The sequence below is a fragment of the Notothenia coriiceps genome, unplaced genomic scaffold (assembly GCF_000735185.1).
Source record: "Notothenia coriiceps isolate Sejong01 unplaced genomic scaffold, NC01 NC01_scaffold00008049, whole genome shotgun sequence".
NCBI lineage: Eukaryota > Metazoa > Chordata > Actinopteri > Perciformes > Nototheniidae > Notothenia > Notothenia coriiceps.
In genome coordinates, this window is record NW_011340750.1 from 422,885 (window position 1) to 444,676 (window position 21,792).

At 43.8% G+C, this 21,792-nt stretch overlaps 1 protein-coding gene across 1 annotated transcript; it reads right to left on the reverse strand.

Moving 5' to 3' along the window:
• Positions 1 to 3,228: 3,228 nt before the first annotated feature.
• LOC104944422 (uncharacterized) lies at positions 3,229 to 19,668 on the reverse strand. Its single transcript, XM_074112252.1, is given in 10 exon segments — positions 3,229 to 3,714; positions 3,717 to 4,030; positions 4,033 to 4,719; positions 4,757 to 5,015; positions 5,017 to 5,337; positions 6,013 to 6,275; positions 6,661 to 6,882; positions 13,057 to 13,225; positions 13,393 to 13,680; positions 19,591 to 19,668. Coding segments are annotated over 10 exon segments (3,087 nt in total).
• Positions 19,669 to 21,792: the final 2,124 nt, after the last annotated feature.

Here is a 21,792-nt window from a genome sequence, read left to right on the forward strand (position 1 = left end):
AAACATTACTTCCCCCCCCAGTTACAAGGAGAACATAGTGAGGCTGTCTGAGATTCATCTGGACCGTCCAGTCCCGCCTCTGGACCTGGCTGTTTTCTGGACTGAGTTTGTCATTAGGCACAAAGGAGCCGAACACCTCCGGGTCGCTGCACACGACTTAAACTGGATTCAGTACCATAGCCTGGATGTCATTGGCATTTTAATCTTAATTATAATCACTTTTCTGTGGATGACACTGAAAGGCTGCTTGTTCTGCACCCGCAAGTGTTGCGGAAGGAGGACTCCAAAGAAAAAGAAAGAGTAGTGTTTATAACAGTCACTAAGTTTTATAAGCTCTGTAATGAAGACGATAATATATGTTGAAACACTGCAATGGTTTTTATACTGGTGTGTGTGCGCGTGTGTTGCTGTGTGTGTGTGTGTGTGTGTGTGTGTGTGTGTGTGTGTGTGTGTGTGTGTGTGAGAGAGAGAGAGAGAGAGTGTGTGTGTGTGTCTGTGTGTGAGAGAGATAGAGAGAGAGTTTGTCTTTGTGTGTGTGTCTTTGTGTGTGTGTGTGTGTGTGTGTGTGTGTGTGTGTGAGAGAGTGTGTGTCTGTTTGTGAGAGTGATAGTGTGTGTGTGTGTGTGTGTGTGTGTGTGTGTGTGTGAGCGTGTGTTGGTGTGTGTGTGTGTGTGTGTGTGTGTGTGTGTGTGTGTGTGTGTGTGTGTGTGTGTGAGCGTGTGTTGGTGTGTGTGTGTGTGTGTGTGTATAATATGTCTGTTTGTACACTATGCTTAAAATAAAATCTGTTCAAGTGCCATTACTACATTGTCTGCAATCCATGTGAAACATGCTACTTCCTGTGATTGATTGAAGCCAAGATCTGAAAAGCCAACCTAAGAACAAATAAAAACATTTTTTAAAACTTGTATGAAATAATTTGTGCCAAACTACAAAATACATTGTTGTACCTTATTTATAAACCTATTACATTCAGGTTTCTCCACAGGACTCCTTTTTGTGCAATACTGTTGTTTTATGGAAAATGAATTGTACTTCCTTTAATTGAGTTGACTGTAATCATTTGCGAATACACTAGCAAATAGTTGTATACTGTTTAGCTGAGTTAGTGCAAGTTGGCAAGCTAACAACAAGTGCAGTATAACTGAGTTTTGAAGTATAATTCAACAGCATACTTTCCTTTCTCTTCAACCTTTTCTTCTCCATTTCAGCACCATGTGTAACTATTGGACAGGAGTACAATCAATTTTAATGACTGCAAGCAAGCAGTCATTTTCAGGAATGCAGAAGCTGTTATTAGGAAATATATGGCTGTTGGCTCTTGTTTACAAAGCGATAGCGTTTGCGTTTCAGTCAGAGCTTCAGGCAGCGGTTATCACCTGAGGCATCACCTAACAATCAATTCCTAGTACTGACTCCACCTTCGTGAAGCTAACAACAAAAGAACTGACATTTCGGTAACCACAACCCTAACGTGAGCACAATATTCAGCTCAGTCCACAAATGTAAAAAGAGTGTCATCTTTATTACACTTGGATTGGGTTGGATTTGATTAAATCAAGACTCCATTGGAGTAATTGGTGTTGGTGCTGACCCAGTATAATCTCCCCTCAAAAGTACTACACCATGCAGGTACAAAAAAAAATGTGCACTAAAATGTGTATTGTCATTTCCGGAAAGAGCACTTCTGAGTGGAAGTGAGCTTTGGTATTAATAGCACTAGTGGAGCAAAATGTGTCAACTTTTAGAGTCTAATTTTAAAATAGTGTATGTCCTGAATATTGAGGTAAAACAAAGGACCTTGTGTCATTTTTGGTGAATTACCCATACCGTACATACAATATTTGCCTTCTAATTGTTTAATCGAAAGCAAACTGCATACCACACCTTTCACTATTGTCACTTTCAGTTTTAACATCTTTGGTGCTTATTTTTTACTGTTGAAAAAGAGCTTAGGACAAAAAGAGAGCTCAAAGGGCTACCATAGTCTATTGTGGTATAACCACCTTTAAGTGGATGCAGATTTTGTTGTGCAGCGTATCCTATTGGCATGTAGTCCAATTATTAGGGAAGCTGTTTATAAGTGTAAACTTCTGCAAATAATTTACATTATGAAGACTGCACAGATGGCAACTGTATTCAGTTTGTAAGTTGCTGTTTTGCAAGTTAGATTTTCTCACCTCGGTAAACATTTGTATAAAGAACATTTTCCCAGAATAATTTCACTGAGCTCCATTTACTACAATACTACAATATACCAAGTGTAATTTACTTGGTATCAAAATATGATTGTCAGCTCAATGATTTACAGCAAAACCAAATTCAGTTGTACAACATATCCTTTTGTTTTCCACATATTAAAATCTGGTGGAACGTGGACTGACTGCCTTAGCTGCCTGCCTGCTCTCATCAATGGTCAAATTTAACACTTTATGTGTGTACAGTGTATATTGTTGTAACACAAATCTTTAAATCTAATCAGGGTCATTTGATAGGGCCACTTGCCTTATAACCCCACAAATCTGTTTTCCGTGGTAGTGACGAAAGTGTAATATTTTATTCTGGTCCAAAATGACATAATACTGTAAACATTAAAGCCTGCTTCAGCTCTACCTATTCAAATAACTTGTGGGAGGGCATTGAATGTAATTTCCCTTCCATAAATAAAAACAGCAAGATGTCTAGGTTAAAAGAGTTTTTTGTCACCTGTTTAATAACTCGTCCTACACCATGCCAGTTTCAAAGTATCAAATGACATGCCTATCAAGGGATGATCAAACAACATTCTTTCACTTCCAAGATCAAGTGTGTAGCCAAGTGTTTCATTTTTTGTTGATACAAGGTTCAACAATTAAAATAGATGTTATTTGCTTTTAATCTACCCCAAGAAATCCTACCAATGTCCAGCAATCCACAATATTTCAGATAATGTATCTTTGCAAATATGCAGCTATAGAATCATCTTTTTTATTTACAGCAACTCATAACACTGGAATTACAAATTGTACTTGAGCTTTAGCATGTAATTCTATCATAGGGTTAGGGTTAGGAGCACAGTGGGCATGTCGGTGACTCTTCCATGCCCCATGTGTGAAGGTTTGATGGGCTTGGGAGCACATCGTACACTGCCTGAACACGAAACCTGATGCGATGTGGCTCTGCTTTCCAAAGCTCAGCCCATGTTTCTTTTCTCTCGATCGCATTCTCCAATCTTTACCATGCTCCCTTTCATTTCATCCCCACCGCCTTGCAGGTTCTCGTCTCCTCCACTGCTGCTCGCACTTCCTCCTGAACCAGTGTGACCACTCCCACCAGTCTCCTGTGGTGCAGTCTTGCCTCTACTTCCTGAACAGCTTCCTCTGCCCTCCACTTCCTGCCTGTCTTCACTTAGATGCCAGCTCCTGCCACTTTAGGATCCCTTGAGTCCCTGTCCTGCAATACCTCTGTGGCTTGTGTGACCTTGAATTGATCCTCCAAGGATTTAAAAGGCAGTTGCAGTTTGTTGTTGCGCCCATAGGGAGCTATGCTGCTCAGACTCTTGGGCAGCCCAAGCCATTTCCTTCGATGGTTGCTGATCCTCCTCTCTAAGGTTTCGACAATGGAGATTGGAACTGCATAGATGAGGAGGGGCCAAAGGATTCTAGGAAGAATGCTGTGCTGATACGCCCAGGCTTTGAACTTTCCAGGTAGGCCAGAATTGTCAAAAGATATCAGTCGGCCATCCAACTCAGTTCAGTGCAGGTCAACTGGATGGATATTTTGTCCCTCAGAGAGCTGTCAAAAACCTTGCCTAAGCTTTTGACTGGCTTCTCTGTGATGTTTGGGATGACTGTGCCTTCAATGTTAAACCAGAACTTGTCTTCTTCCTTGCCTATCCTCAGCACCGTGGACCGTGATTTGTCTGGTTTAAATCGCATCCGGTCCCACTTCATCAGTCTTTCGAGCCCCTGCAGAATCCATCGGCAGCCTCGGACTGATTCAGCGGTGACTGTGATGTCATCCATGAATGCCCTGACTGGTGGTTGCCGTTGAGTGGACTTCTGCACTCTAGAACAGCAGTCTTTGTGAGCATGTTCATGGCTACGGAGAATAGTGTCACAGAGATAGTGCACCCTGTGATGATACCAATCTCCACTCTGTGCCAGCTTGAGGTGACTGCTCCTGAAGAGACCCTCATCCTGAAGCTGTTGTAATAGTCAACAATGAGGTTTATGATCCTGCTGGGGACGTGATATTTTGTCAGAGTGAGTTGCACCAGCTTGTGTGGAATGGAGCTGTATGCGTTTGCCAAGTCGAGCCAAACCACTGATAGATTTCCCTTGTTTTCTCTGACCTCCCTAATGAGTTGATTCAACACACCGTTGTGCTCCAGACAGCCTGGCATCCCCGATATGCCACCCTTCTGGACTGATGTGTCGATGTAGGTGTTCTTGGCCAGGTAGGCGCAGAGCCGGTTGGAAAGCTGAAGAATAGCTTTGCCTCGACACACAAACAGGGAGATGATGCGGAACTGGTCTATCTGGGTGGGGTTATCATCCTTTGGGATCCATACTCCTTCCACCACTCTCCACTGAACTGGTATCTTCCCCCTTCTTCAGAAAAGTCGCAAGAACTTCCACAGACGCAGCAAAAGTTTTTGACAGTTCTTATACACTTTGTAAGAAGTGCTGTTTGGTCCTGGAGCAGAGCTTGCCCTTGCTTTGGGAACAACCTCTGTGACTTACATAAGATGCATCCCTGACAAACTGAACTGCACCTTCGGGTTCAGGAGGATGATCTATTCTACTGTATGAGGATGTTTCATTCTCCCAGCTCCTCTCTGGGTCGCTGTATGTCTGCTTAAGATGTTTGTCTATTTCTTCTTGCTTGCATGCCGGTTTTCCACTTCGCTTCCGTCCCAGCATCTCCTTGGTGAAATTGAAGGGGTTGGCAACAAAGACAACATGTTTTTGGGCCCTATTTCGTCGTCGCCTAAGATGCCACTCAGCCCGACGGAGGACCTGAATCTTCTTTCGGAAGAATGAACATCAGCTGAGCCAAGCCGATGCGCACATCTTCTCCCACCTCCTTGAACTGGGACTTCAGTGAATTCAACTCCTTCCTGATTTTCTGGATCCTTACAGCTCGTTGGTTCTTTACGTAAGGTGTTCTAGGGCCCTTTTCCTCATCTCCAAAACGTTCCACTGCGATAATGACAATGATTGCTGCCATGGCTTTCAGCTTTTGATCTGCCACTCCCTTCCCTGTTGCCTCCTGAATCTGGTCAACATCATGATTACACTCCTTCCACCGTGAGGTTATGTTTGATGCCGGCCATTTGATCCGTCGCCTCTCAGACTTTGTGCTCAAGGGATTAGTGGACAACACTTGGAGGTTCTGAGTGCCGTGGGGTGACTCCGGGCCTGGCTCCTCTTGCGTCTCATCAGGTTAGAAACCTGTGCGTTGTGCTGCTCCTGCTCCCACCAGACACTTCATCCTAGCTTAGTGGATCTTCAAGCCGCGATTTTTCTTGCACATTTTGCCACATACACACTGTTTGCTCATAGTCGTTTGTTCATTAATAATAATAATAATATTAATACATTCTATTTGTAAAGCACCTTTCATTGCTAACAGAAATCCCAAGGTGCTACAGGAGGCATAATAAAAACAAACAAAAGAAAGAAAAGTTTAATCAAAAGCTTTTTTTAAAAGAAAGGTTTTTAGGCCTTTCTTGGTCTGTGGAGTCCTCAGGTGGTCTGGGAGGGAATTCCACAAGTGAGGAGCAGCTGCACAGAAAGCTTGATCCCCCATTGTGCAGAGATTGGTCCTCGGGGGGCGAAGCAGATAGTTGGTTGTGGAGCGGAGGTTGCGTGTGGAGGTTTGTGATGTGAGTAGTTCCTTCAGGTATGGAGGAGCGTTCCCGTGGATGCATTGATGGGTCAGTCGTGCGATCTTGGATTTGATCCTGAATGAGACAGGAAGCCAGTGGAGGGAATGAAGGACGGGTGTGATGAGGTTGTATTTTCTCACCCTCATCAGGATCCTAGCGGCACTGTTCTGTACGTATTGGAGCTTCCGAAGGCTCCCGCTAGGAGTCCCGATGAGGAGAGCGATGCAGTAATCGAGCCATGAGGAGACAAAGGCATGGACCAGTTGTTCAGCATCTGACAGGGAGAGTGTGGGACGGAGTTTTGCAATGTTCCTGAGGTGGTAGAAGGAGGTTTTGCACAGGTGTTTGATGTGGGTGTCAAAGGTCAGATGTCGGTCAAATCTTACACCCAGGTTGGTAACTGCTGTGGAGAGGGGTATTTTTTGGCCAGAAAAGGTGATGTGGGTTATGGGGGATGACTGGACCTGGTTTGGTGTACCAACTAAAATAGCTTATGTTCTGGAGCTATTAAGCTGAAAGAAGTTTTGCTGCATCCAAGCTTTTATCTCCTCAATGCAGGTGTTAAAGGATGTTGATGGGAACGGTGATGATGATGGTGACAGTGAGGAAGCATGTGGAATAGGGTCTGTCTTTATATATAGCTGAGTGTCATCAGCGTAGCAATGGAATTATATTCCATGCTTGCTGATGACACGGCCAAGGGGGAGTGTACAGGGTGAACAGAGTGGGCCCAAGGACCATCCCTTGAGGGACACCACAGGTGACAGGGTGTGTCTGGGACCTCGCACCTCCCAAGGAGACGTACTCTGTTCTTCCAGACAGGGAGGGCTGGAACCAGCTCAGGGCAGAGTCAGAGAGTCTGATGGTGTATTGGAGGCGCTGAAGGAGGATGTTATGGTCGACAGTGTCGAATGCTGCAGTCAGATCCAGGAGGATGAGGAGAGATGGGGATCCAGTGTCAGCCGCCATCAACAGGTTGTTTGTGAAACCTGACCAGAGCTGTTTCAGTGCTGTGGGCGGAACGGAAACAGGACTGGAATTTTTCAAAGAGGCCGTTTAGTTGGAGATGGTCTTGAAGCGGGGCGGCATCTACTTTTTCCAGCACCTTGGCTAGAAATAGGAGGTTGGAGATGGGCCTGTAGTTGGCGAGGACATCTGGGTCTAGGGTGATTTTTTGAGAAGGGGTCTGACGACGGCAGTTTTAAGAGCCGATGGAACATGACCAGCCTTGAGGGAGCTGTTGATGACATCGGTGATCATGGGACTTATAGCCGAGATGTTCGATTTGACAATGACTGTGGGTAGAGGGTCTAGTGTGCATGTGTGTGTGTGAGAGAGTGTGTGTGTGTGTGTGCAGGTGATGTCCTCACCTGTTTGCTGAGAGATCTGCGTGAAGCAGCAGAGCGGTTGGAAAATCCCAGGCCGTGGGTAACAGTAGGACAGACACAGCGCAACGGGTGGAAGAAGAGAGCGAATAGGGAGCAACTGCTTTGTACTTCCCCGCAGATAAAGTCAATTGCAAAGTTACTGCACTGCTCTGCGTGGAATAAATGTGTCGATGTATGAGGGAGTATATAGCTATGAATGAGATGATAAACTGTTGTGGTGAAAGCAACACAAACATGCATTGCAGTTTCCCAGTTGAAATCATTACTGATGATGTAGAACGTAGGCAATGGCGCTAGAATTGGATATGATCTTTAACAATAAAGAAAAAGCTGTCTCTGGAGTTCGATAGGACTTGTGACTAACTGAGTCGGAGTAAATCCATGATCACAGTGCTGAGTTGACTCACATTAGACTACATTGTGATGCATTAATCTGTACACAGTTTGATTCACTACGATCGTGCAGAGAGCTCTCGAATACGACGACCAGATGCAATGAGTGAATTAGCTGTAACTCTGTTCGTGAAAGCATTCTGACCAGAAGCTGACTGTTGACGTGACAGTATTGTCGCGTGCAAATACAAGACAGTAACTCAAGGTTCTGGTGGTAGTATTCCACTGATTCCACTGGACTGTAGTGAAGTTTGCAGAAGGGGGGATTTGCCTGCAGGTCCAAAGTCATGATGTCTGTGTCGATGTTTTTCAGATTTCTGAAAATAGATTGAACGTTGGGGCTTGATGTGGTGAGACAATTTGAAACTCCACTCGAACAACAACCTTGTGATCCGACCACTCCCAGAATTGTACACCAAACAAGATTTGTGGAATTGGGGCAGAGTCAGTGATAACCAGGTCAAGCGGTGTGCGCACACCTGAGTTTGTGTGTGGGGACAATCACATGCTGTTTGAGGTTGAGAACATCCAGTAGTTGCAAGAAGTCAGCTGCAGGTTGGCGGGAGGGGGTGTCAACATGGATGTTCAAATCCCCCAGTATGACAGTATTTGCAGACGTGGTACAGACTGAAGAGAGAAGTTCATTTATCTCTGAGATGAAGGCTGGGTTTGGTTTGGGTGGCCGGTAGATGAGAAAAATAGTCATGGGGAAAGGGGGTTTTGCATTTGAATGCGAGGCATTCAAAGCAGGATAGGTCAGGAAGAGACAAGGGGGTCAGTTTCAGGTCACTGCGGTGTATTACGGCTAAGCCTCCACCGTGAACAGTGTGACGGGCTTTCTCCAGGTAATTATAGCCAGGAGGACAGGTTTCATTTAGGACTGAAAAGGCCTCTGGCTGATGCCAGGTCTCAGTAAGACACATTAAGTCAATCCCCCTATCTAGGATGTGATCATGTATGAGACATGATTTATTAGTGAGGAATTGTGTGTTAAATAGTTCTATTTTGAGGCTTGATGAGACGGTGCTACAGTATGTAGAGGAAGAAGTAGGCTGAAATCCACTCCACGTTTTCTGTCCTGCTTGGTGTGAAGAAGTTTTGCGGTGTTTCCAGAGCTACTACTAGTACCATGAGCGGCGGTATTCTGATGATGTGAAAATAGTGCGACAGTGCGCTCAGCTGACCATAGTGATGGAATGGAGTCTCCAGACTGGGAATAAACAAACTTTCTACGGGAGCTTCTGTGGATATAGCGGCTTCGGCGTAGAATTCCAAGTTGTTTAAGTGCTGAGATACAGGTTGGAGTGCTGTAATGTCTTAACTCGAGCAGCTGCGTGATGGAGTACTTTAGCGTCATGCCGGTCCGGACAGATGCAGAGATGGTAGTTGGTAGCTGTGTTTGCCACGGACCTGCCGACCAGAGATGGGGAAAGAGCCAGAAACACAGAAAGATCCACAGCATGGCAGATGATCGAGCGAGGTGGAGAAGTTGAGCTGGAGTTATTTGTGGTAGGTGTCGCTGTTGGCGTAGCGGCTAACCTTATTAGCCACTCGTAGCTAAATAAGGTTGAGCTACCTTATTAGCCACTCGTAGCTTAGACGTTAGTAGCTCGTCCAGCCGATGAGGGATTTGCAGGAAAGCGGAGTATTGTCTGGGTATAGTTGGTATAAGCATCCATATAATCCGTGCAACAACAAAAGAAAAGCAGTAGAATCCTTGCTAAAAATAACAAAAAGATGCTACGAGGGAGAAGCGGCAACAGGCCGTGCCAGCGTCCTCTCTAACTCTCAGATCATTGTTTGGGTCTGATGCCGTTGTGTCTGTCCGAATGAGGTGCTTATCCTCCCCCCCTCTCTGGCACCCCTGGTGGTATTTATCCATTCGATTCATCGTAGCTTTTTGTGTGTTTCTTCCTCTCAGAAGACGTAGATTAGGTTGCCAGCCGGCTGATCAGACCCCAGCTTGTGTCCAGATGGCGAGCTAATATTGCCTCCACCTCTCACGAGCCACAGCCATCTTGATGGTCTCTCTGCCGCTTCGGTGGTACTGCTGATGGCTCTCCTCCTCCTTTCCCCCTCAATACTCATGACACTTAGGGCTCTGGTCAAAGAACGAGCAGCAAAACCCCTGCATCCTACCTCCACTGGGAGACACCTTGCTCTCCACCCAGCCTGCTGGCAGCTGTTAAGCAGTCCTGTGCACTTGGAAAGCTTCCTCTCAAAGGCCTCTTTCAAACGATCTTCCCGGACTGTCAGCTCCAGAAGTACAACTTGCTTGGGGGAGTCAGATACAAGCACAATGGCTGGTCCCAAGGTGGTGGCTGTGATGTAATTTGTGAACTTCAGCTGTTTCTCAAGGTCAACCAGCAGCCGCCAGTCCTTTCGCAGTGGTCAGGATGCCTGCAGATGTGTCAAGGTGCGTTTTGGCACCGAAGGTCTGCTTGGAGGATCTGGACCGTTTTGCTGACTCGATTCCTGCTGCAATAGCTTCAGCTACAGACTTAAGGACCTGGTCATGCCTCCAACGGTACCGCCCTTCTCCGAGCACCTTTGGGCAGCAGCATAGGATGTGCTCCAAGGTTCCTCGCGTGGGTATGCTGGTGACTCTTCTATGCCCCATGTGTAAAGGTTCGATGGGCCTGGTAGCACATTGTACACTGCCTGAACAAGAAACTTGCGATGCGATATGGCTCTGCTTTCCAAAGCTCAGCCCATGTTACTTTTCTCTCAATTGCATTCTTCCATTGCATCCTCACTGTTGTTTCATCCCCACTGCCTTGCAGGTTCTGGTCCCTGCTTATTGCACTTAATCTTGAACCAGGTGGCACCTTTCCTTCCCTCTACTAGTGGTTATCTGAGGATTTGGAAAGGAGACAAATCCAGCTCTGCCCTGTGTGAGCAATCCCAAAAGCCTCCTGTGGTTCAGTATTGCCTCTGCTTCCTGAACAGCTTCCTCTGCCCTCAACTTCCAGCCCGTCTTCACTTGGATGCGGGCTCCTGCTACTTTAGGATAACTTGAGTCCCTGTGCTACACTTCCTCCCTGGCTCTTGTGACCTTGAATTGTTCCTCCAAGGATTTGAAGGGCAGTTGCAGTTTGTTGTTGCGACCATAGAGAGCTATGCTGCTCAGACTCTTGGGCAGCCAAAGCCATTTCCTGAGATGGTTGCTGACCCTCCTCTCTAAGGTTTTGACGATGGAATTTGGAACTGAATAGATGAGGAGGGGCCAAAGGACTCTAGCAAGAATGCCGTGATGACACACCCAGGCTTTGAACTTTCCAGGTAGGCCAGACCTGTCCTCAGATTTCAACTAGCCTTCCAGCCTTCCGGGCATTGTCGGGTGACTTGGGGCCTGGTTCCTCCTGAGGTATATAATCTATTATATACCTCTAAGCATTTTCTAAAATGCTAGTCTTCCCCAACAAGCAATAGCCTAGCTTTTTCAGATTGATATATCTTGAGAAAGAAAATTCTAAAACTTTATCAGCTTGAAATAGCAATTTCAAAAGCAGCACCATTTTTAGCCGGCTATGTTTGGATGTATCCAAAGAGTAAGTGTTTTATAATAGGCGGTCTTTCACCTAAAACAAAAAAAGCATGTGTGTTGCCCTGATATATATATAGAGTTCACTCTGTGTTGAAATGAAAAAGCGATATGAACAGCGACAGCACAATCCAGGATAAGATAATCTGGTGGGTTGTATGTCTGATACATCAATGAAAATCATGTTACTTAACTCCTTCAAGTGTTCTAAACATGTTTTACTAATTTGAATAAGCTAATAACTCGATCAACCAGTGCTACTCTTGTGAACTGCTTCTTAAAGTAAAGCAAGTTGTAACCTTGGATACAATTCCTAGAGGCGGGCGTTGGTTTCCTATTCCACTTGGCTTTGCACGCCTTCTGTCTATTTACAATGGTTGTAGGTACACATGTGCGTGTGAATAGAGAGAGTGAAAAAAAAGAAAAAAAAGAGTGACAGCCCGTTTAGCACGCATGTGTATTTTCTTTTCAGAGGGAGGAGAGAGGAACCAGCCTAAGTAAACAGAGGAGTTTGCACCAATCAGCAGGCAAACATGCAAAGCCACCGTGAATTTAATCTTGCTCTGTTTTCCTGTGGTTACGCAATACCCTTCCTGCAACATCACCTTGAACTTTGTGCAGACACACACACACACACACACACACACACACACACACACACACACACACACACACACACACACACACACACACACATATTCACTCCCACTTGCACACACATAAAGCTGCCTCCTAAACACAGCTACCACTAGCTCTTGGACTGAGCCACTTTGCACTAGGTCCCTACTTCGTGCTATTTAGCAGTAGAGGACGTAGGTACGGTGTTTGAGGACCGTTCAGGACATCCTTCCAATTTTCTGTGTTGTTAATCAAACTTTCATTATTTTAGAACAACCTCTAGCGCTCTTCACGTACCTACCAGCTCCGCTCGGTATCTGTTTTATGTCAAATGTTGTGTTACGAGTGAGTACAACTCACCGGTCAGTTAAATGTTAAAAAATGATTATAATTTATTCAAATTTTTTGTTGTCTTTACATTCAGTGTTTCCAATGACTTAACAATGTGGGTTGACTTTATTTTTTTTCTTTTTTTATTTCCTTTTATAAACATAAAGAAAATTCAGTAACTGTGTCTATAGGTTTATCTCTAAATTTCGCATTAGTAAGAGATTAGGGGATTTTTCGAAGGTCTCAATAATAAAATACCGATTTTAAATCGTTTTATGGGTAGAACGTCTAATCCGTACGTGTCTCGTGAAAAAACAATAAAAAATTAACATATACCCAAGACAGTGATACTCACTGGGGAAAAATTACTTAACAAATATAGTATTTTGCACCGTTCAGAAAAAAGATAAAATTACCATATCAAATGTAGATTAGTAAAAAATCCCCGAAACAGGTCAGACTGAGTGTGGTCATAACGTAAAACCGGACCTCACTAAGGTCTAGAACTGCCGTACGGAACAAATGGTGCCGCTATGTAATAAACTTGATGAGTGGCGTCCGTCTCCCACTGAAACAGACATGTGTTAACTATGGCGGTTATTTTTTGACAAGGCCGTTCTCGCCAGATCCGTTGAGTTTTCATTTTCAGCATAAACTCTGTCGGTCTAACGTCCCGGTAATGACTCTTCAAATGCATCCAGTACACGCAGAGGGATACCTGAGAAGCCCGGTCGAGCAGTTTCACACGATCTAACTAAGACGTGTACATCCTGAGGGTCTTTTCTGGTACTCGTAACAAAAACTGTAGACACCCTTACAGGTACTACAGGCACTCAATGGCTTCTGTTAGGGTGTCCTTACATTCTTGCTCCTCTCCCCCTGGACCAATCGAAATCTAGGTCAGAGTGTACCTTCGAGGAGGTCCTTATTGACGACCCTACAATTCTCTATCACTCGGTCCTGTCTCGGCGTCCCTTCCTCACCCAGACAATCCGTTTTGTAGCTTCGGGGGTGAAGGGAGTCGAGCTGGGTAATCTCCGCCAAAAGTCGTTGAGAGCGTCCGACAGTGGACTTGACAGCCTTCAAATTGGTTTTCGACGTTCAGCCATTTTTGTAGACACTTGAAAGCCGCCTAATTCCTTCTGAGTAGAAGTTCGAGAACTTTAAGACAGGTCAAAGACGAAACCATTTCCCCTGTACCCATCTGGAGACAGAACTTCGAGAGACTCGGTACCTAGTTGTCCGACCAAAGACCGTGGTCCCGTTTTACAGTACAGGGGGCAGAGCGACTCAGCGAACAGGTGGTCATAAAAGGTACGACTCGGGTCACCGAGGGGTAAGGTGTCCGGTTGGTCGTGGAAGGGGGGGGAGGTGCCCGGGTATGGACTCCCGTCGTGTCGGTCCGGTCGTCGGTTCACGTCTTTTGGTTGTGGGCGCCGAGTAGCGAAAGGAAGAGAGATGCGACGTTTCACCGAGTCAGGTTCTCGATCACCAGNACTACTTTCAGTAAAACCATAAGACCTCAGGATATCAGCCTTTGGAGGTGTTAGAGGTGAAACATTAACATCATTTCTAAAGATGTATTTGAAATATCTGTATTAGTATCTAAAATATCGGTATCTTTATCTTAAATATCGGTATTTGTATCTGAAATGTTACTTTTTGTGTCGGTAATATCTAAGTGTTTTTGCCTGTGTCTCTGAAATATTGCGTTGGTACTGGAACATTTGTAATAGCATCTGAATAGCATTTTTTTAAATATCGGTATTTGTATCTGAAATATACAGTATATAGTTATATCTGACATATCTGTTTCTAAAATCTTTGTTTTTGTATGTGAAATATAAAATATATTCGTATCCAAAGCATTGGTATTTATAAAAAAAATGGTATCTGTAACTGTGTATATTTGTATTAAAATATCCGAATTTTACTTTATTGGCATTTGTGTCAATTGTATCTGATTTTAATCGTAAATACCTGTAATTCAAGCAGAGAGAGTTCATTGGAAATGTTAAAAATCATGACATTGAAGGGGCATTGGAAGTTTGAACCTCTGTCCTTTGGGATGATACACAGCCCCCAGGGGACGAAAAATTAAAAAGAACGTGTCCAAAATGTCTTCGTCCCCCGAGGGCCTCCGTATGGGATCATTTAATTTTTAGCATTATCATTAATTAACTGTATTTTAATACGATGCCATATGTCCGGTGCTCTTTGTGTTCTGGCAGCTGGAGGATAAAAACAGTTGTTTTGATCATAATGAGGGATTGTTGGCAGTTACAGTTAATTAATTACTGTGTGTGTGTGTGTGTGTGTGTGTGTGTGTGTGTGTGTGTGTGTGTGTGTGTGTGTGTGTGTGTGTGTGTGTGTGTGTGTTCGTCTAAAAATAAGCACATTTGAAATGTTTTTATAAAAATGTTTATTTATCTCTGTCATCCTCGCCTCTGCATACTCATTCTTACTCGCACACTGTACGCAATAGGCCAGGTGCAGCTGTGTGTCTGTCCGCAGTGTGTGTGTCTGTGTGCGTAAAGTGGTTGGTGTGTGTGTGTATCTACCTGCTACACTAATGATTTGCAGCTGTCAGCAACACACACACATAAGGGAGAGGGGAGGGGTGGAGATGGATGGATGAGGAAAATAGAATGAAAGCATGAAAAGAGAGAAAAAAGGACAGGAAAAGATGGGATTGAAAAATAGAAATAAGCTAATAGGAAAGGGAAAAACAAAGAGATGGAAAAGAAGGCGTAAGATAAAGGAAATGGAGGGTATATAATGTGTTTTTCACGTTTTTCACATGGTTAAAAAATGACACTGAAAAAAGAAAGGTAGAAATTGCAACAGGAGAAAATAGGAAAGAAGAAAAGGAGAGACACAGTGAAGGGAAGGTGGTGGTGAGGATGAGTGGAGGGAAGACAGAGTGATGTAAAGGTAAGAAAAAATTAGGAGAGACAAAGGAGAGGAGGAAGAGAAGGAGAGGAAAAGAAGAGAGAACTGTTGGCACCTGTCCAAATCACAGCTCTTCCTCTCCTGGTTTGAATACCGCTGCATGTCATTAGAGCTGCCAATCAGCAGCTGCTGCCGCTCTGCTGCAGCGAGCAGCTCCATGCAGGAGGACAGCTGAGCCGACGCACTACCCTCAGTGTGTGCTTCAGCTTTATGAACAGGTTAGACCCTCAGACTGTATCACCCGTCTGATGAGGTCAGAAGGTCATCATTATAATCACTTTTGTGGTGCAGGAATGAGTCCTAAAATACGGGAATAAGTTAGAATTTTACCACTTCCACAATGTTCCCTTGTCTCAAAGTCAAGGTCTTTTGGAATGTGATTTGGGTCAGGTGCATGAAATGAAATCTGTGGTTAACACATACTTGCCAACCTTTAGACCTCAGAAATCGGGAGCATTTCAAAATGCAAAATGGGGGGGGTGCTAGTGGATCGCCGGAGCTGTTAGATTAACATTAACATGCTTATTGTAGTTGTAACTAAGTGCACTGCCTTGCGGCCTGTAGCACCGTCCTTGATGGAGCATATGTGTGGGCTGGACCTGTATTTTACAGGAAAGGAGTGAGCAGAGAGTAGTTGTCGATTCTTGTTCTGTTTTCTGTGAATATCTGCCTCACCCTCTCAAACTTTGAGTTGCACGCGCTACTAAAGAGACGTGTTACCATGGAAACCAAACAATGGTGTAGCTGTATTAAAGTCCGAGTGGAAACAGTCGTGTGTAAATCTGATTTTGTCAGAAATCGGGAGAAATGCGGGAGAAATATGACCCCGGGAGGAAACCGGGAGAGGACAATGAAATCGGGAGTCTCCCGCGAAAATCGGGAGGGTTGACAAGTAGCCTATGGGTTAACACAAGCTTAAGATTAGAGTTTCACGCTTTGTTCACGACATAAAATACGTCAGTAGATAACCAACGTGAATGTCTGAAGCTTTTAATTGTCATAAAACTGGAGGTTGCTTTTGTTCTTAAGAGTCAGGTTAATTTGGCTTCATGCGGAACTCTCATAGGAATGAATGGGGTCCCGCCTCTAACGCTGTATCCAGTTCTCTTTGTGTTGTCATGTTGACTGACCACCTCAACCCATGATTTTCAGATCAGCAAACTAACCCCCCGAGCTATAGCCATGTGATTGCTGGTTCATCGCCTTTTTTTTATTTAGGCAATTAACTACCAAGTATGAACACTTTAACAACTTTATTTAAATCATTAGGGAAAAGTTGTAAAATGCGCTTAAAGCCAAATCCAGTCAAGACCGGATTGGAGGCGGGGTTGAAGGAGAATGCAAGTGCAGATGCTCTTTAGGCCGGGAAGATCCCCGTATGACCCGGGTATTTTTTACTCAAGAGTCAGACCAGTTTCCGCCACTGAGCAACTTTAATAGTAATGAACCGGGCCCTGCCTCCAACTCTGTATCCATTTCTCTTTGTAAACACGCACCAAGCTGTTTTACTTGATGGCTGGACCACAGGACAGAGTGCAGGTCTCCAGGGAGAAAAATAAAGAAGAAAAGAGAGCAATGTTTCCCAAAGACTTCATTCATTTGAATATTTCCCTTCTGTCCATTACCATCTTGTTCCTTTGAGTTTCCTTTCGTCCTATTATTGTAACAATATGTGATTAAAGTGTAATTGTGTTATGCTGGATATGGAATTTGTTGAATATCATATTAAATGTAATAAGTTCTTTATGAAACCCAGAGGATATCTGGAGATTATCCATATACCTCACAGACACATGAGACAGTGAGTTTGCTGACTACTTTTAGATTTGTATTCCGTCAGATGGAACAATCCAGGCTGTTCAACTTCAATTTTAAGCAATTTAGACACCATGAGAGACTTCTGAAACACAGTCCTAAAATCACTCTATTATTTCCCTTCCTACTGTAAGATGAGCATTCATTGGAGGCAGCCAATAGTAATTCCATACGATGGTAATGGTAAAAGTAAATAGGCATGCCTTATACTGAGACTAGAAGGACGAGTTCAATACTTAGTTTTACTTGTATTTGTAACTTTAATAGAAAAACAAAAAAAACTTGATTTAGCCAAACCATTTTTTTAACTTAATTTAACCAAGTAGTTTGTTTTTTAAAGGTTTTTTTGACCCCTTTGACCCCTTATGCTTATTATGCAAATTGCCCAACAAGTTAGCATCTGGATGTTTCAAAATTCTGGGGACCCATGCATTTCTAAAACTTATAATTCTTTATTATAAATCTTTTCTTTTAACTAAATTAATTCGTTTTTTATTTTATCCAGATGCTTACAAAATATGTATATTGAAATTACCTTTCGAGAAAGTGTAATGTTTAACGCCTTTCAGGTTTTTCAAAGATCAACAGCTAAATGGATGTTTAATTAATCCGTAATAGATATGAGTGGCATCCCCTCGGCGATTTTAAAGGATATTCTGAAGGACATATAATATAAATTATATGAAACCAGTTATATAAAAGCATTTAGTGTATGTGACAGTAGAGAAAAGACATTCGTCGTCGTTAACCTTTCAAGCTTTCTTTAAAGGTCCCCTATTATACTGTTTTTCATCAATATATAATAGGTCTCAGATATATACAAAACATGTCTCTGAAGTGTTTGTCTCCAAACATCAAACAGATCATTGCAGCATCCCATAATCCCCTCTGTTTCAGCCCTGTTTCCAAAGTGCTGATTCTCTGTCTGTTACTTTAGATGAAAATAAGGAGCCCCTCCCCACGCCCCTCTGAGAGACATTTGGTTAAAAAGAACACAATAGGCGTTCTCACACAAAGTACTTTTCCCACAAAGGTTCCTGAGAACTACGATTTAGTTGCGTTCACACCAAAAAGTCCCAGGAACTAAATTAGTTCTAGAGAACCTTTTTTACCCCCTTTTCAGTCCCTGCTAGAGAACAGGGACTTTCGTGGGAGAAAAAGGTTCCTGTGTCTGATTGGCTGGGCGGAATGCAAACCACGCCCCGTCAAACTCCCAAAAACGTTTGTGAAGCCGCCATTTTATTAGCATTATTAGCATTAGCATTAGCCCAGCGCAGAAACGCAGGGAGACTAACTTATGTCAACACAAAATAAAACATGGGAGCGGTGGAGATGAGGAGGTTTCGCCGTTCTGGCCGTTTACTCGGAAGGCTTCAGTAGAAGCTGCTGGGAGTCCCAGCAGCTTATACTGGAGCCGGTCCCTAACTCCGGGGACTTCCGGCCGGGGATTTTGGGCGGCAGTATACGGCGTGAAGTTGTTTGTGGCCTGCCAGTAAACCCAAAGCAGAAGAAGAAGAAGTGACGTCAGCGGCTTCATTTGCCTAATCCTCCCTCAGGGACCTTATTCCGGTGTGAACGCGATCTGTACTTAGTTCATGAGAACTAAAGAGTTCTGAGGAACCTTTGTGGGAAAAGTACTTGGTGTGAACGCGCCTAAGGCGCGTTCACACCAAGTACTTTTCCCACAAAGGTTCCTCAGAACTCTTTAGTTCTCATGAACTAAGTACAGATCGCGTTCACACCGGAATAAGGTCCNACAACTCTAGTCCTACGACCCCCAATAAAACACGAAGTCACATCGGCAGTGTTTCCGCGGTTTGGCTTTATGAAGCAGGCACGCAAACGGTTACGTCATGACGCAAACGATAACGCAATGACGCAGCACCAGTCGGACTCTGGGCGGTGTGAAAAGAGCCGGAGCTGAACTGAAGAACCGGTTCTGAACCTGAAAAGCTCTAGCACGGAGCTTGAACCGGAGTTGTGTTGGTGTGAATGAGGTATTAGTGAGATGAATGGCGCTGGAGTACACCATGGAGGTGTATGCTGGAGTGTACCAACTTAGGTTCACTCTAATAGTCATTTAAATGTTCATCAGTCAGTCTTGTTCTGTATTTAGATTTCATTCATGTCAGAAAAAGCTGCTTCACAAAGGTATGTAGAACAGAACCAAATAAAGCAGACATTTTCAGTGCTGCTTGGTGAATGTTCTTATAGTCTTCTGGGTCTACAAGGCTCCAGAAATGTTGTGAGTTTTGCTGAGACTGAAGCTGAACATTATTTTGGAGATCTCCACAGGATTGACACTGAACAGTTCAGCCATCTTTTTCTTTTTCTTCTTCGTCTTGACATTAAATTATAAACCAGAATAAATCAATTGTATAGGTCTAACCTCCCTATATCTGTGTGTGAAATTGTTCCATCCTCAAAAACTTCTGCATTTAGCCCATCCTAGTACCAAGAGTCTAGTACTAGGAGCAGTTCGCAGCTATTGTACAGCGCCCGGGGAGCAACGGGAGTGAGGGGGGAAGGGGGGTGTCCGGTGCCTTGCTCAAGGGCACCACGGCAGGGCAGGAGGTGAACTGGGACCTCTCAAAGTAGCAGTCCACAGTCTATATTTCAGTTCTGGTCGGGGACTTGAACAGGTGACCCTACAGCTCCCAGTCCAAGCCCCTACTGACTGAGCCACTGCCGGACCAGGTCTTGGAGCCGTCCATGAGGATGGGCTTAATGGTTGTTCTGAACAGACAGAGCTTCATGGCGGATAGATAGATTTTGTTGTGTTTTGGCAAGTCAGACCGCCCTATTCGTCCAGTTTTATGTCCAGCTTCTTGCATACCTCCCAGGTTTTAGTTCTTCAAGTCTTTCCAAGAGCACATGATAAGTAATCCCAGATTTGAAATCATTGACGAGTTCCCAACCAAAGTGGTGGATTCACTCGCCTTGTTTATCAATGACTCACAGTAAATACACATTTCTTTGACTTTGCTTTTAGGCTCTTTAAATTCTGTATTTTGAGAGCACCGTATGATCTTTTACGTACAAATCTACTTTCATCACCTTGTAGCAGCTTTACACACATTCACTTTTGGAATGTTTTAACTGTTCCCCCGATATTAAGCCTTAAATGGGAAAGTCAGGGAACACTTTGTGGATCTGTTGTTAGATTCTGTGAAATAGGAACTGGATAAGTGTGGTCGGAGAAAGAAGAAGGACCTGGGGGAACCTCGCCTCCTGTTTTCCACTTATAGCCCGTCCACCTTGTTTGTCGTGATGGGCCAGACGCAAATCTGCCACCTCCCTTTTTTCCATTGGTGGGAATAAGTTGTTCCACCTGGCGACCGCATGGTGATGGATGATGATTGGCCGGCCGGATCAGGGTCTGCCGTGTATTTCCATACATCATCCGACTCTCTCTCTCTGCCCCGACAATCTGCACCTGTGCCGCCTCGCTTCCCCCGAAAATACCTCTGATTAATGTTCGGAGCTGGAGAGGGGAGCAGAGCGGGGAGATGCTGTGGTATTAATTAAACCAAGCCTAACACCCCCCACCCCTGGTATACATGTGACGGAGGGAAAGAGATAGAGGGAAGGACAGATTTAAGGAGAACACGGACGCAGACACAAATATAAAAATGGAAGGAAAGTGACAAGAGAAAGACAAGGATGGGGTAAGAAGTAAAAGGACACAAAATGGAAAAGACGGGAATGGGGAATGTAAACAAGCATGGCGTACGTTAATAAGGAAAGAAAGATGGAAATATATATCAGAAGAGGTTTAAACATACACAGAAAGGAAACAAACAGGAGAGCGAGAAACAGATGTTCAGAAAGCAAGACGTATTGAAAGAGAAAGCGAGTTATATGGAGAGGTAAACGATGAAACGGATATAGGGAGATGGGAATAGAGAAACAGAGAGATACTGTGGATGGATGAATGCCCCCCTGCAACCGTGCAGAGGTTGCTTCTTTTTGGTCTAAATATGTTTTTGCTAATAATAAAATCCGCACCTAGCATGCTCAGATAAATAACCCTTATCTTGTAAACTTGCACACTGGGTTTTTGTGTAAATATAGTTTGGTATAACATCTGTGTTTGCAAGGTCACATCAGCCACTTAGCCTCATTTGTTGACAATAATACACAAGTGAGATCATGAGCAGGAGTTGCAGTCGAAGGCAAAGGATATGTGTGCTGGACTTCAAATCAGGGGGTAGCAATTTCGAGTCCCACTGCAGTCAGCACGTCGTTGAGACACTTCACCCCAAATTGCTCCTTTGGGGATTGTCCACAGAACTGAATGTATGTAAGTCGCTTTGGATAAAAGCGTCTAACAAATGACATGTAATGTAAAATTGTTCACTAATCATCATGAACGCAATATTCTTTAAATAAGTGAGGAACCATCAAGGTATGGTTCCAAGGCAAAGTCCAGATATATGAGATTGTTATGTATGTACTTATATTCTTACCTTAAAATACAAGAGAACTACAAAACCAGGTGTCTGAAACGATTCGATCGAAGTAGCTAAAGGGAATTCAACCATCATTAATGTTAGATTTAAGTCAATCAGTTCCACTTTGACTGAAATATCTCTACAATAATTTGATTGCCAAGAAATTGGGAACAGATTTCCATGGTGCTCAGAGGATAGATCGTGAGAAATATCTCAACATCAGCTGTATGTATTCATGGGTCATGGTTTACGCATGACTTTATATCTACCAGAACGCAGGTGGTTTTTGAGAAATGTCTTGAAAACTAACTGTTGGATGCATTCATCAAAGGACCATCAACAGTTACAAATCTTTATTTTGTTAGTAATTTGGTTTGTTGATAATATTAAGTATGCTAAAATACTTCAGGGACATATAGAGATCTA